The 14,340-nt window shown below is 39.2% G+C and overlaps 1 protein-coding gene across 1 annotated transcript; it reads left to right on the forward strand.

The window, feature by feature from the left end:
* Window positions 1–4,774: 4,774 nt before the first annotated feature.
* LOC149284217 (uncharacterized) lies at window positions 4,775–13,671 on the forward strand. Its single transcript, XM_089497002.1, has 9 exons — window positions 4,775–4,867; window positions 5,718–5,942; window positions 7,796–8,002; window positions 8,326–8,559; window positions 9,143–9,296; window positions 9,901–10,010; window positions 10,658–10,771; window positions 11,235–11,381; window positions 13,537–13,671. Exons 1-9 carry the CDS (start codon window positions 4,775–4,777, stop codon window positions 13,669–13,671), a joined length of 1,419 nt encoding a protein of 472 aa, XP_089353128.1.
* The last annotated feature ends 669 nt before the right edge of the window (window positions 13,672–14,340 follow it).

The following is a 14,340-nucleotide window of genomic DNA, read 5'->3' on the forward strand; positions in this document are numbered from 1 at the left end:
AGTTGAGCCGGCTTTTCATTTATGTTTTGCTGATTTTTATAAGGAGAATTGCGAGCTCCTGGAAGTTGCCTCCATGCACCATGGAACACAGGAGTGATGGGAGTGATAAAGGGCCATGGAACACAGGAGTGATGGGAGTGATAAAGGGCCATGGAACACAGGAGTGATGGGAGTGATAAAGGGCCATTGGAACACAGGAGTGATGGGAGTGATACAGGGCCGTTGGAACACAGGAGTGATGGGAGTGATAAAGGGCCGTTGGAACACAGGAGTGATGGGAGTGATAAAGGGCCTCTGTGCACCTATGAAGAGATTCCATTAAAAATCAGCCGTTTCCAGCTACAATAGTCATTTACAGCATTAACCCCGTCTGCGCTGGATTTCTGATCCATCTTATTTTAACGGACAAAATTAGTTTTTCTTTCAAAACCAGGAAATTTCTAAATTACGTCAAACTTGCATGTACTGAAACAATTCAAGTATACAGCATTATTATCATTAGTGAGCTTCCCATTGTTGCACAATTCTTACTATTCTTGCCGTCACCAAACACGTATTTTCTTGATCAATTACTTTACCTACCTTTGGAACTATTCATTTAATGTTTATACTGCCTTTATTGCATCGTATTCTTATGGTATCTTTCTCTTACTTTCTTTTCCTTGTAGTAGTAACGCATTTTTTAGATGGTGGTGCCAAAAAAAAGGCATCTCCGGAGCTGGGATTCATGGCTCCAGAGTCTCGATTCGGGGAAATATCCCTGTTAGCCTCCCGCAGTAACATCCATCGTCCCATTCCTGAACTCTCCTTGAGGGAAAGGATTTGGAGCAGGAGACGAGTTTAAATGACATCATGCTAATGACATCACAAAAATAAGTACAACAGGTTATTAGTTATAGGACAGGAGACCTTAGTTTAAAGGCATGTTTAAATTAAGGTATTAAGAAATACAGGGTTCAGGTTAGGGAGTCTGGGTGGGCTAGTGAATTTAGAATAGACCAGTAATCATCATTAACAAAGGGCTTCACTACCGTATCTTATTGAATTTCCATGTGCCATGGTTTGGGCTATGCCATTTTTTTTTTAAACAGCCCAGGAATTAGCATTACATTATTATTATTATTATTATTATTATTTATTGATTTATATCATATAGGACCAACAAAAACATACAATAGACCAAATGTTTATTGCATGTATGCCAAGTCATTTAAACACAAAAAGCAACACAGAAACCTTTAAGAAACTTTTCTCAGGTTATACGGCGACAACCTCTCAATGCCTACTCCTAAAATTATCCCACATAAATTATGAATGAGGCAGGATTTTAAATAATTATTTCTGGTACTATGAATGATGTTTCTAATAGACTTGTGGATCAGGATTTGTACAGAGTTTAATTTTAACAAAATGTACCAATTTTGTTAATTTGTAGGAAAAAAATGAAAACAAAAATGAAATGTTTCTTTCTCATACTCTCTCATGCTCAACACAGAGAAGTGTAGAAACGCAGCATAGACCCGGGAGAAAAACAAGAATTGGAGGCACTGAAGCGGCTGTAGGAGAAGATATAGAGACGAGAGAGTGTGAGAGAGAGTGTGAGAGGGAGTGTGAGAGAGTGTGTGAGAGGGAGTGTGAGAGGGAGTGTGAGAGAGAGTGTGAGAGAGAGTGTGAGAGAGTGTGAGAGGGAGTGTGAGAGAGAGTGTAAGAGGGAGTGTGAGAGAGTGTGTGAGAGAGAGTGTGAGAGAGTGTGAGAGGGAGTGTGAGAGAGAGTGTGAGAGGGAGTGTGAGAGGGAGTGTGAGAGAGAGTGTGAGAGAGAGTGTGAGAGAGAGTGTGAGAGGGAGTGTGAGAGAGTGAGTGACAACGAATTTCATTTCCCAATCAAAAAAGCCCACAACATTTCTGAAAGGGCAGGAATTGTCTAAAAAAATTAACCAAAATCATTTTTGGTCCGTGTGCACAAGTCTAGTTTCTAATGTCACATTCAGCTACAAAAATGTTAAAATCAACAGAGTGGGTGGAATAGGCCGTAATGTATTTACCTTGGGCGCCCCTCTATGCCTGACCCAGGGCAGTACCCTCTATGCCTGACCCAGGGCAGTACCCCCAGCCGTCCCATCCTCGGATGACAGCCTTATTGCTGTGGCTCTCCATTGTCTTAAAGGCGCATTTTACCTTGTCCTACGGAAGTGGAGTCCTTCATAATGTGAATGGTCTGATCGAGGATATCAGAAATCTCCATTGTCACCAGCCTATTGGGCAGCGCTCAAGAAGGAAAACTGACCCTGATTTTATGGCAGAGGCACTGCCACCCTCCTGGACCTACTGCCCTAGGCCTGGGCAAAGATACATTACTGGGAATAGGTCTGCTTGATGACATTCAACCATAAAGAATGTCTACTAAACATACGTACGCTCTACGTACGGTCCGGCGTCATGACACTGCTGTATTGTACTTTGAGTCTTAGTAACATTGTCATCCCCCATTGCTCATCTAGTGAGACAGTGTCTTAATGATCTTTGGTCGCTCTTCATTTCAATGTTGACATCTCTGATTCACCTGTTGACTTTGGCTGCCCTAGACATCTGGCCGGAGCTTAGACCCCAAGTTCAGTTGCCCCTTAGCTCTATTTTAATTAGAGTGAAGCAGCAGTCATGGTGGACCCTCAATCAGAGGTGAACATGACAAGCAGAAGACCTTCTTTCCCCTCAGGCCACAGACCCCAGTGTTTCAGCACAAAAGATGCAATTCCCAAAGGTAGCAATCTGAGAAATATTTGTGGTATGCTATTTTTATTACATTTTTATTTTTGGTATTTTTTATGATATTGCTTTTGCTTTCCCCATCCCAGTAACCCTAGCCTGGAATTCAATTCTTAATGAGTGTTGCCATATTTAACTCTTTTCAACTTATTTTTGGACTGTTTCTTCACTATAACATATTAAAATAATTTCATTAATTAACTAAATGTATTGATGTCTTTTTTGAAATTATCTTCTAGTTACATGATTGCCAAGGATTTTATACATTTGCATAATAATCTGTTAATCGGAGACAGGAATTCACCAGTTTTGAAATTCACTGAGCCTACAAGGTCATTAGGGAGTGTTTATGGATCTGTCTGTGTGTGATTCCAATTTATGGAATATATGTTTTGTAATCAGCGCACTTAATTTTTCATGTATGTTTTCTATTTTATTCATAACATATATATATATATTTACGTACACACTCACCCAATTTGCTACTCTGGTAACCATGTAAACACATATCCAGCACTTACGTCATCAGATGGCGTTACCCCATCATCGCCAGTCTGGCCCTGAGAACCTCTTGAAACATTATATGGAGGGAATCATGCCAGGTGGAGAGACAGGCATGTGATTAAACGCTAGGTGCATAGCTGGAGACTTTCTGGCTACATCCCTTGCGGGATGCGGGTAGACGGTCCTATTGACGTTGTGGGTGGTCCCACCAATGTGGCGGGACACACTCCATTGATGAAGTTGGTGGGAAGTGGAGAATGCCGCTCTCGTCACCCAGAGATTCCCAGTAGTCACCCAGAGTGTCCTGGCTAAACCGGAGAGTTCCCAGGTATGGCCAGATGTAGCGTGAAATGCGTCAGGGGCCGTATTTCCGTTCCCCTAGTTGTTGGGGTGCGCCTCCCTACTGTATAGCCATTTGATGAAATGTTGATGCACAATAAATGAAATTTATAACTATTGGGAGTTTGGATCTTAAATTCTATGCTTCCACCAGGACCTGCCTAAATAGGAACTCTCATTATTTTTTTTATTACTAGTATCTGATTAAAAACCCATTTTCAAAAATATTGTGATTTTTTCTTTTTTTCAAATAATTACTGCATACTATTACATTTCTCATACTGCCTGTGGTAAGGAATAGAATGGCTCAGTCTTAACCAACCATCCAGACACTCTGTTTAAATGAACGTCTGGAGGAACGGACTTCATTAGCATTGCCATAAAGCATCAGCTCAGTGTGGTGTTAGAGCAGGAAAGTCACTCAAAATATCACATGACTGACAACAATGGCCGCCTCCAGGTCTGCAGATAAAGGGGGCTTATTGGAACAGATTTAGTTAAAAACAAAGTTTTTGTCGAACTACATTACTGTATATGCGCATGGAGAGGAAAAAAATGTCTTTCCATCGCAAATTCTCCTTTCACTTTTTCTGCTGTAAAGATGGCACATGAAGAACTATTGGGAGATAGCTGCTCGGATGTTCTAAAAATGAACGGAATTAAATCATTTCATTCTAACTGATTTACTATAATACTTTTTTAATTTGCAAGTTTATTCTTTAACATAACTCCCAGCATATATTTTAGACACAAGTGGGCAATATTTCGTAATATATCATATAAAAGAGGAAAATGCCATTACATGTTCAGGTTAACTTGGTGCAGGGTAGATATATATATATATGTATATATTTATGTTTCTGTGATCTGTGTAAAGTAAGTATATTGTGAAATGTGGATTTCTTAAACATTTTCCTTTTGTGACTCACACAGCGTTTATTGAGGAAACTGCAGTGATGGTGAGACGTGACCGTGCCCTTAACATTTCATCCAGTCTTTTGGATATACCTTTTTTTTTTTTTTTTTGCACTGAACGTCTAATAAACACCGATTACTTCCTTGTGAAACGGCTATAAAAAGGTGGCAGATCCTCGAGGAACATCATTGGAACTGGTACAGAGCGAACCGTTTAGCAGACATTCATCTACCCTACAGACCTTCTCAGAAATGGAGAACGGAGGGTTTGAAATGCAAGAAGAAGGGGCCGCGGGCTTTAACCCCAAAACTCAACAAAACAAAATGTACCCTTATTCTTTTCAGGTATGTTCAATATCATCAATACAATAAATAATAATATTACAAAATCTGTTATATATTGCTATATATATATATATATATATATATATATATATATTTGTGTTATATATTGCCATTATGTTTCAAACTTTTTTCTTGTAGGTTAAGGCTGTCCGATATTTTATTTATATTATTATATATCCTATTATTTTATTATATAGTTTGACCCCAGGGTTTTTTTTAAGACATCTATGTAGGTTGGCAAAACAGATCCCTCGGGACAAATTGAGAGTTTAATCGTAAAAAAAAAAATTATATAAAAATTGGAAATTCCAACAAATTATAATTATTAATCATGATGCAATAATAATAATAATAATAATAATACTTCAACATATTCTTGTGAATGTGTCCGCAGCATCTAAAGGATAATGCCCAAATAATAAAAGTTCTTTATATAAATCAGTTGAGAAATGATCATTTGGTATTGATCATTGATTCAGTATTGATTTACAATGGGATTGGGTATAAACTAGTAGAAGGGCTGAGCTGGCCCTGCATAATGCATAAGTAAACCAGCGATGTCTCTGCTTGCATGATACAGAACCAGCTCATCCCTTAATGTAAAAGCTCGCTTGGGATGGCCCTTCATAATGCATAGTGATATTAACCCTTTGTACTTTGCTGTGGAATATAATGCTGCTATCTAACTGAATAAATAATAATTAGAGAGTTGACATTTTTTGTTTTATAATTAATGTTGGGACAGAATCCAAATTGCTCAGGTGTTGAAAGAAATGGAAGGACGGATGGTCCATGATGGGGGTTGAGGAACCAGACATGGAGATAACGGGCTTCTATTCTCCACTTTTAGGAAAAGAAAAAACCTTCATGGTCGCTCCTGAGAATCTTCCTGGTTTGTTTTCTGGCTTGCCTCATAACCACAGCCATCGGAGTGCTGATCCTGTCCTTGGTCTACGTCGGGCATTTCAATGAGAAAACCGCTCAGGACACGATGAGTCCGGGCATGGACGCCAAACCGCCACAAAAACCCAGTGACAGTCGCTATAGCTTCATGAACCATCTCGGAAAATCTAAGGTAAGGGAAGCATATGTTTAATATACATCGGAGATTATTTTGTGCAATCCTAATGCAAAGCTTGAAAGTGGTCCTATCGTCGTAAGAGCCAAGAGAATGTCCCAACCAACAGGAAGCATTGATTGGGTGATCGGGAGGTGATGCGGGAAAACAGGGGCTATGATGTCATATCCCAGATCACAGCAGAGGGGACTGTGGTTGAAGAGGCAAACCCCAAGGGATGAGAGGGGCCAAGCCTAGGACAGCACCTAAATAAATCCCCGACCATAGAAACATATGCCACATAAGAATCCTTCAGCCCATCAGATCTGCCCGGTTCTAAACACCACAAACATTATTTGATCCTCGTCTTCTATTCAGGGTAACGTTATGCCGTCCCATGTTCTAAATCTCTCCGCAAATGTAAAACTTTCACATCTTACAGTTAAAATAGCAAATATAATAGCCTGTTTACATATAGCATTTTATACTCCAGTACTGGATCCTTTCTGTGAGAGTCATTTTCACTGCACAGATTATTGTATACCGTGTAATAAACGTAATAGTGCCCGGCTCGGCAACTTGGAGTCCCAAATACAGGAGACCACAAACATACACTCGTCGGCCTCCAGGTCAGGACAAGGACGGCCATTGTATGTCACGGTATAGAATCCAGCATGCAGCGGCGCAGTTCATTGCGGGACGTGCTGTCAGCAAAACTGCTGTAAAAACAAAATTATATATATAAAAAAACAAATAACAGGTCCGCAGAAAACATATTTTTAAGTGCTGAGTAAGTAAAATCACATTCCTGGATCCAGTCTCACACAGGGTAATACGATTAAAATAAACTATTGCATAAAAAAAACATGAGCCGAGACGGGCCGTTTTCTTTTCTGGTGAAGCCGGCCGCGTATTTGTTGTAGGAACGTCCAGCGAGGTCGCTCTGCGTTGCTCCATTTCCTTCGCTTTGTGGCCAGGAGATGGGATTTGAATTTCACGTCAGAGCTCCGCAGAGAGTGCTGAGCAAGGGTTTCTGAAATCCGCCGCAGGAACGTATGTTCAAAAGGACACCAACTCTCATTAGTCTCAGCCAGCTGAAAGGGCCTCAAGATGAACGTCCTCTGGTTTTCTCAGATTCATTTGTCTTGTAGTCCAAAAACACATTGCCTGCTTCCTCCTGCTGGGGGCTAACCCCTTATGACCCCTTTTTGGACAGGTGGGGACCTTCTGGGGTTCACTTTGTTGATGCCCCCTTTACTCTTGCCGACAACAAAAATATGTACTGTTTTAACCCAATATACTAATATGTGGTTATTGTATGGACATTATTATTACATATATTATAGAAACATATCATTTAAGGGCAGATAAGACCTATTCTGCCCATTAATCGTGCTGTAAAGGCTTAACCGGTCCTTGGTCTCGTCTTAGATTCAGGAGCCGTATGTCTATCCCATGCATGTTTAAATCCCCCTCGCTGTATTATGATCTACCACTTCTGCTGCTTCGCCGCTCCATTTACGCACTACCCCTTCAGTAGATGTAGTTATTAAAGTTAAGCAAGAGATCATAAAAAACAATGATGGAAAAAAACTTACAGACAGCTAACATTATCAGCCATATCTAGATTGAATAATTACATTTTATAGCCTGTATCTCTCTGCTGGCTCCTACCGTCGTTATCTCAGCTGAAGTAATGCTGTGCTATGAAACAACCACTTCTGGCAAAACATATTAACCCAGAGACACTGAACATATCAATGAATCAATATTATTATTTCAAACCACCTGATGTGCTTTGTGTTTTATTGCAAATGAATTCCTTTAGGAAATAAAGTGTCACATCTGAGAGTCTCTCGCTTGTTTTCAAGGTGTTTGAGTACCAAGGAGGCGAGATCCAGTGGGCCAGGTTCAGGAGGAACCCCAGCGAATATTCCGACGAGAACGAAATGCGTTTCGGGGCCAGCATCAACAATCACCAGTCCAAGATGACCATCGCGACGCTTCGGATCGTGAGCAAAGGGTTAAGAGCCCCGCACTGGCATTTCAACGCCAACGAGCACGGCTTTCTCATACAGGTACGCGGTGCTGCCATGCCGTTGATATCTCTAGAAAAACCTCGGCTTATTGTAGGTAAATCCAGGCAGCGTTCGAAATAACGGCGGGTGAAACAATGTAACGTTACGCCGTCGGGTACAGATGTTGCGGATTTGGCCCTGTGGGTCATAGAGAACATGAAGAAGATGGTGGACCAACATGTAGAGTCACGCAGGCTTCCAAGACCTCAATGGACCCAACGTCTCAGGATGGAACGTGTATCTAAATGCGTTAATGCCAATGATCTTAATGCGATTAGATAAGAATCCCTGGTAATCGTCATCTGCTGGGTTTGCTCTCGCAGGGTACGGCATGGATTGGCATTGTCGACGATGGTGCCAACACCGTAACCACATACAACGTGACAGCCGGCCAGGTCATCTTCTTCCCGAAGAACACCCTCCACTGGGTGAAGAATGTGGGCGATGAAGACTGCCTTTTCCTCCTCTTCTTCACAACACACGACGAGCTTAAGACTCTCGACGTGGACGACGCATTCTTCCTGACCCCGGAGGATATTGCTTCCCGCTCGTTAAAGGTCAGTAAGCAGATGATCAAACATCGGGCTTTATGGATAAAAAAAAAAAGGGGAGAATCGGCCGGGATATTATATTAGTGTGTAATATGTACCCCCTGGAGGAGACAAGATATATATAATAAAGACTTAAATATATAAAGGGAAAATATTTAAATGCATAGAAGATAAAAGAACATTTTAACTTACGGAAAGAACAGTTGATTCATATTATTGTATTATCATTATTATCATTATTATCATATTTTATTTATATAGCACCATACAGTCCATACATATGATTAAAGGTGATCCAGACCGGCCATTGGGCAAATACCCAATTTAACCCCTTGTGTTAGTGACAGTTATTGGAATGTTCAGCTTCCAGGACTTTGCACCAGAAGTGATCGTTATCCATAACCCCTAATTGTCCTCTTTAATAAATAGTGTGATATATCTGCCGGTCCGGTCTGGGTATAGAGCGAACACATCTGCCCCTTTATTAACCCCCGCATGTTCACGTGGAATAGAAACCAGTCCTCATTACAGATGTGTTTTTCTGAATGGGCTTTCAATGGGCTCCTTTGTTTTATTGTGTTTATTTTAGCCGGAAGGAGGGGTGGGCTTCATCCGGACCTTCCAAAAACCAAATGAAGATCAAGCCATCAATCTCCCACCAAATCTCATGGAGCTCATCCAGAACGCTAGCTACGTGCAGTCCGAGGACAGTCTAGTCTGGAAATACTTTTATGACCTGAAAGGTATTTATTATTATTATTATCTTTTATTTATATTGCGCCAACAATTCCGGCAGCGCTTCTAGAACTGACAAAGCGATACATTAGATAAAGAGGACTCGGCTCAGAAGCTGACATTCTAGAGGAACTTGAGCTATTTAAATAGTATTATTAAACTTTAACAATCTTTGCTTTTATAAATAAAAATTTAAAAACATATTTCCAGAATTGTGTTAAATTCTTATATTTTACATATAAAGAACATATTTAGAACTATGACCTTTAAATGAAACCCCAAGGTAGTTCATGTGGGGATGGATAACATCTTCCACAATATTCCTTATTATAGAAACCCTTATTTTTTGCGCATGCCGGCAATAAAACCACAAATAAACACGCAAAACCACGTATATCTAATTACCGGCCAAGTCAATATTTTCACAATCCAGACCACTTGAGGTCACTCTTACCGATGGGGCCCTGGTATGACATCATGAGGCTATGTCAATCATACGACCTGCAGAAGAGAGGAGAAAACAATTCTGCTGCTTCTTATAGATATCCTGTGATTACGACACTTCCGAATATTTAGTAAATATTTTTATTTTTTTTTATTTTATTTTTTAAGGATCGAGAGAATTTGTTTTTCCCGGAGGTATCATTCAGTGGGCACGTTATCGCAGAAATGGAGCTGGTCTGAACGACAATGAGAAAGTCTACAGTGAATCCTTAAATATGGTAAATAGTTCGAGTCTTTTTTTACCGATAAAAAAATACAATTAATTAGTTTTCAACTTTAGGCATCGAACTGGAAAATGCTTTAGGGTCAAATTTTAATTTCCCAAATGACTGGGCAAAAATAGTTCTCCCGGAGAGGGTGATCCTCAAAACCTTACTGGTGGTCTCGTGAATGTTTTTGTTATATTTATATTAAAGGAAACACTATTTTTTAAAATACATAAATCTATACGTCTATAACATATAAGTAATCATCCATTCTACTATTTGAATGATGTATTTGACTGTACTGCTCGGTCTCTTCAGTAAATTATTTTTAAGAAGAACATCACGTGAAGCTTGAAGACCCAACATGTGTCTGTCCCTTTTGTAGATAAGATCATTATTAACAGTTTACGCAGCGCTCAATACAATACATATATTCAAGGGATATGACAAGACGATAATTGACAGACTGAGACAAACCGATACATTAGGTGGAGAGAGCCCGGCTCGCAAGCTTACAATCTTAAGATCAGTATCGTTCTGCGCCAAGCATTTATCTTCACAATGAATTAGTAGAATAAGTATACAGACCGCTACACAGTAACCGATCGTGCCAATAGTGCTGCCAAGTTTCAACTCAACTTGCTCTGTTTTGTGCTTAGAATAAGGACACCCTCACCCTGGGAACCCTACGGATATACAGCAACGGCCTGAGACAGCCACATTTCCATTTCAACGCTCACGAGATGGGATACGTCATCAGTGGATGTGGCTTGGTAATTATCTTATTTGGTTCAATCAAATTATCTTGATTCGTTCAATCATTCTAAACCAGATCTCTGCGTACGATTATATCCCATCTTTCTTTTTGAACGATGAAGTGTGTAGAAAGCTGCAGAAGGTCATAGAGATTCTTTTTAAACCAGCTACGGCTGGATATTCACTAAAGAGTAGTTTGTAGATGACTCGAGGAAAGACGTTGGCCACGTAAAGATGGGGAGATGGAATTCAAGGTATCTCACCAATTTTATTGTGGCCCCAGGATAGATGACACACGGTTTAGTAAATAAACCACCTTGGAGACCTATTCTGCTTGATTTTCACCTTGCTGTGATATGATTATTTCAGCGGGATGTGTTATTTTGTATTTATCACTGGTTATTAATCAGGGACATCTTCTGGATTTATTCCTGCCGAGCCCCGAGGATAAACGCACACTAATAATTCATTTTTTTTCAGATTGGAATTGTAGGCGAAGAACCAGTTTCCGAGTTCTCAGTGGGTGTTGGCGACGTGTTCTTCTTCCCAATTGGAACACAGCATTACATTAAAAGTGTCTGCGATGAAGATTTATACATGATTCTGGCCTTCAGCACCGGAAACCAGGTGTGTATCATACCACAACGCCTGCTTGGACCTGCTATTTAAATCCCAGGCACCTTTATTAGCACTTATATGACCGGAACACGCAAGGCACAAACCATGGAGACCTAACATATCAAACATAATGATGTGGTGTATAAGGAGTTAACATTTAGCTCCACACACATTCACATGGCCTCGCCCCTGAGGAACGTCTCCTGCCTGGAAAATCCAGCCCTATCCCTTTCTAGATAAATATTTAACTTGGAGGTTCTAACAAAATATTAAACTGTTTGTAGCAACACTAAACAAAAGTTACAAGCATTACATTGTATTAAATTAAAATTAATTAAAATGTATTAATGAAAAATTAAATTAAAAAAGCATTAAATTAAATCAAGAAAGATGGCAGATAAGAACCACTCTGCCCGTCTAGTCTGGTATTTTTCCTGCTGTTCAGGACTTAATCAGTCGTTGATCTCGTCTTAGATTCAGGAGCCGTATGTCCATCCCCTGCATGTTTAAGTTCCCTCACTGTATTAACCTCTACCACTTCTGCTGGGAAGCTGTTCCACTTATCTGCCACCCTCTCAGTAAAGTAAAACTCTTTTACTTTACATCTAAGAAAGAAGCCATATTTTTTATGTGAAGACATTACATGAGAAATGCTATGTATTGACAGGGATCATCTGAAATTACCCTTTATGTCAGTATTGTGACATAATGGCTTTAGTAACTTTACTAATACCCCGTATATCACAAGAATACTGCTGTGAGCTTTCCATTAATTAGAGTTAGAGGAAAACTAAACTGTGTGTATTTTGTAATAATATCCCTGCAAGAAAGGAGCTGGTATTATAGAACTGATCACGAAGATTCAATCCAAAATCATATTTGCTTTTGAAAGAAAAAAAAAAAAGAGACATGGATTAACCATATTAACTCAAGAGAAGATGGTTAGAGATCCCAAAAACATTAAGCAATATGTAAAAGCACATATGTAAACCACACCTCCCAAGTGTCCCTTTTTTAAGAAAAACAGTCACTCATTTAGGACCCTCCTTCCTCTTTGGTAGGTCAGAATGTTTGCTGGGTATAAGGGTATCGCAGGGTTCTACAGGCCCAAAAGTCACAATCTGTATATTGATAAATAATTGAAAATAATACACATAAAGTCACATAAAAAGTCTAATTAAAGCCACGCCCCAGCCACACCTCTAACCACACCCCCAGAACAAATGGCGTCCCTCTTTATACCTTTTGAAATGTTGGCAGGTATGGTATAGTTTTCTGGATCTAATTGGCTGTTCTTCAGAAAATAATGAACTGACGGAATAACATCCGGCTAGCACCGGACTGCTAATAAATAAGTACAGAAGCCTTTAGCAATAGATGTCATTACTATTTTATTATTATTCATTGTTTTATATAGCGCCATCATATTCCGTAGCGCTGTACAGTGGGTAGACAGAACATAACAAGTAGTATGTAACATAACAATTTGACAGAAACAGATGAGGAGTCATTAATATGCATGAAGAAGAGCCCTAGAGTGTCTCAAAAGCTTGCAATCTATTATATTTGGTAGCCAATAAAAGTATCAACTTGTAGCAAATAAGCTCTTATTGTTATCATAAGAGGTTGCACAATTATTATTTACCACTAGAGGGCACCATCACTGCCCAAACATTTCCCAAGGATAAAGCAGACCTCAAACCACATACAGTATATTTACAATATTCAGATAGTATTTATATGGCACCATCAAATTCCGTAGCGCTGTACAATGGGTAGACAGGACATAACAAGTAGTATATAACATAACAAATTGACTAACAGAGACAACAGGTGAGGAGGGCCCTGCTCAAATGACCTTGCATAAATAATTAATTTGCATGTCTTGCATATTACAAAGATAAACATTGAAATATATCCTATTAGCTAAAGTTTTAAGGTCAGTATTTTACAGTTTCTTCAGATGTATTGTCAATTGGTATTTTTATTAATGTAAAACCCCCATTAAAAAATAAAATATATAGAAATATTTATTTGAACAGGTAACGATTGTCATAAAAGAAATTGGTGTTAAAGTTCTGTTTTGGTGTTACACACTATATATAAATGATAATTTTATTACACAAAATAAAGATTAAACATTTTTTATTTTTTTTTGTTCTAGTTGGAAACCTTGGATATGGATGATTATTTCCACGCTACAGCCGATCACATCCTTGCACAGCTTTTCCAAAAGAACCAAGGCGAATTTAAGAAGATTCCAAGATTTGGAGATGACCAGGCTGTGAATATACCCTAAATCCTGGACAGATAACTGTAACGATACACACGTTCACAATGCAAATGTAGGCTTCCAAACATATTGCTAGGATTCATTACTTCAAACCTGAATACTACCAGATATCCTCGTTAAAGTATTGTAAAGGACAGCAGTTATTGACCTTGGTCACATTTGCTTGTTGTAAATATGGGAAGATTTAAGAAATGTCCCTTTGAGTATCTACATAAGTCTATGTTGATTACAGTGTATGATAGATTTTAACTATCCTTGTTTATTTATTCCACTCTTTTATAGTACTGCTTGTATACAGAGGCTATCAATTATTTAGTAGATGCATTCAAATGAAATCAGAAAGCAATAGACTGCTTGCGCCTTGCAAGCAAAGAACACCCCTGTTCTGTACCTGCAAAAAGCGAGATAAATACAATGCAAGTTTAGGGAGGCTCTAAAACATGGTAAACTGGTGACGGTAGGGCAAAGCATTGCTGTGACATTGAAATGATTAAAATATATGTTAATATGTTCAGATCTGGTGACGGTAGTGCAAAACATTGCTCTGTCACTGAAATGGTTAAAATCCATTTTACTATGTTCAGATCTGGTGACAACAGGGCAAAGCATTGCTGTGACACTGAAATGGTTAAAATCCCTTTTACTATGTTCAGATCTGGTGACAACAGGGCAAAG

Source organism: Sceloporus occidentalis, unplaced genomic scaffold (genome assembly GCF_023333645.1).
Source record: "Sceloporus occidentalis isolate IW3139 unplaced genomic scaffold, rSceOcc1.0.p SCAF_97, whole genome shotgun sequence".
Lineage (NCBI taxonomy): Eukaryota > Metazoa > Chordata > Lepidosauria > Squamata > Phrynosomatidae > Sceloporus > Sceloporus occidentalis.

Coding starts and splice junctions, on each gene's coding strand:
- LOC149284217 (XM_089497002.1), top strand. CDS start 4,775: ATGGAGAACGGAGGGTTTGAAATGCAAGAAGAAGGGGCCGCGGGCTTT. Junction 8,560..9,142: donor TTGCTTCCCGCTCGTTAAAG/GTCAGTAAGCAG, acceptor TGTTTATTTTAG/CCGGAAGGAGGGGTGGGCTT. Junction 10,011..10,657: donor ACAGTGAATCCTTAAATATG/GTAAATAGTTCG, acceptor TTTTGTGCTTAG/AATAAGGACACCCTCACCCT.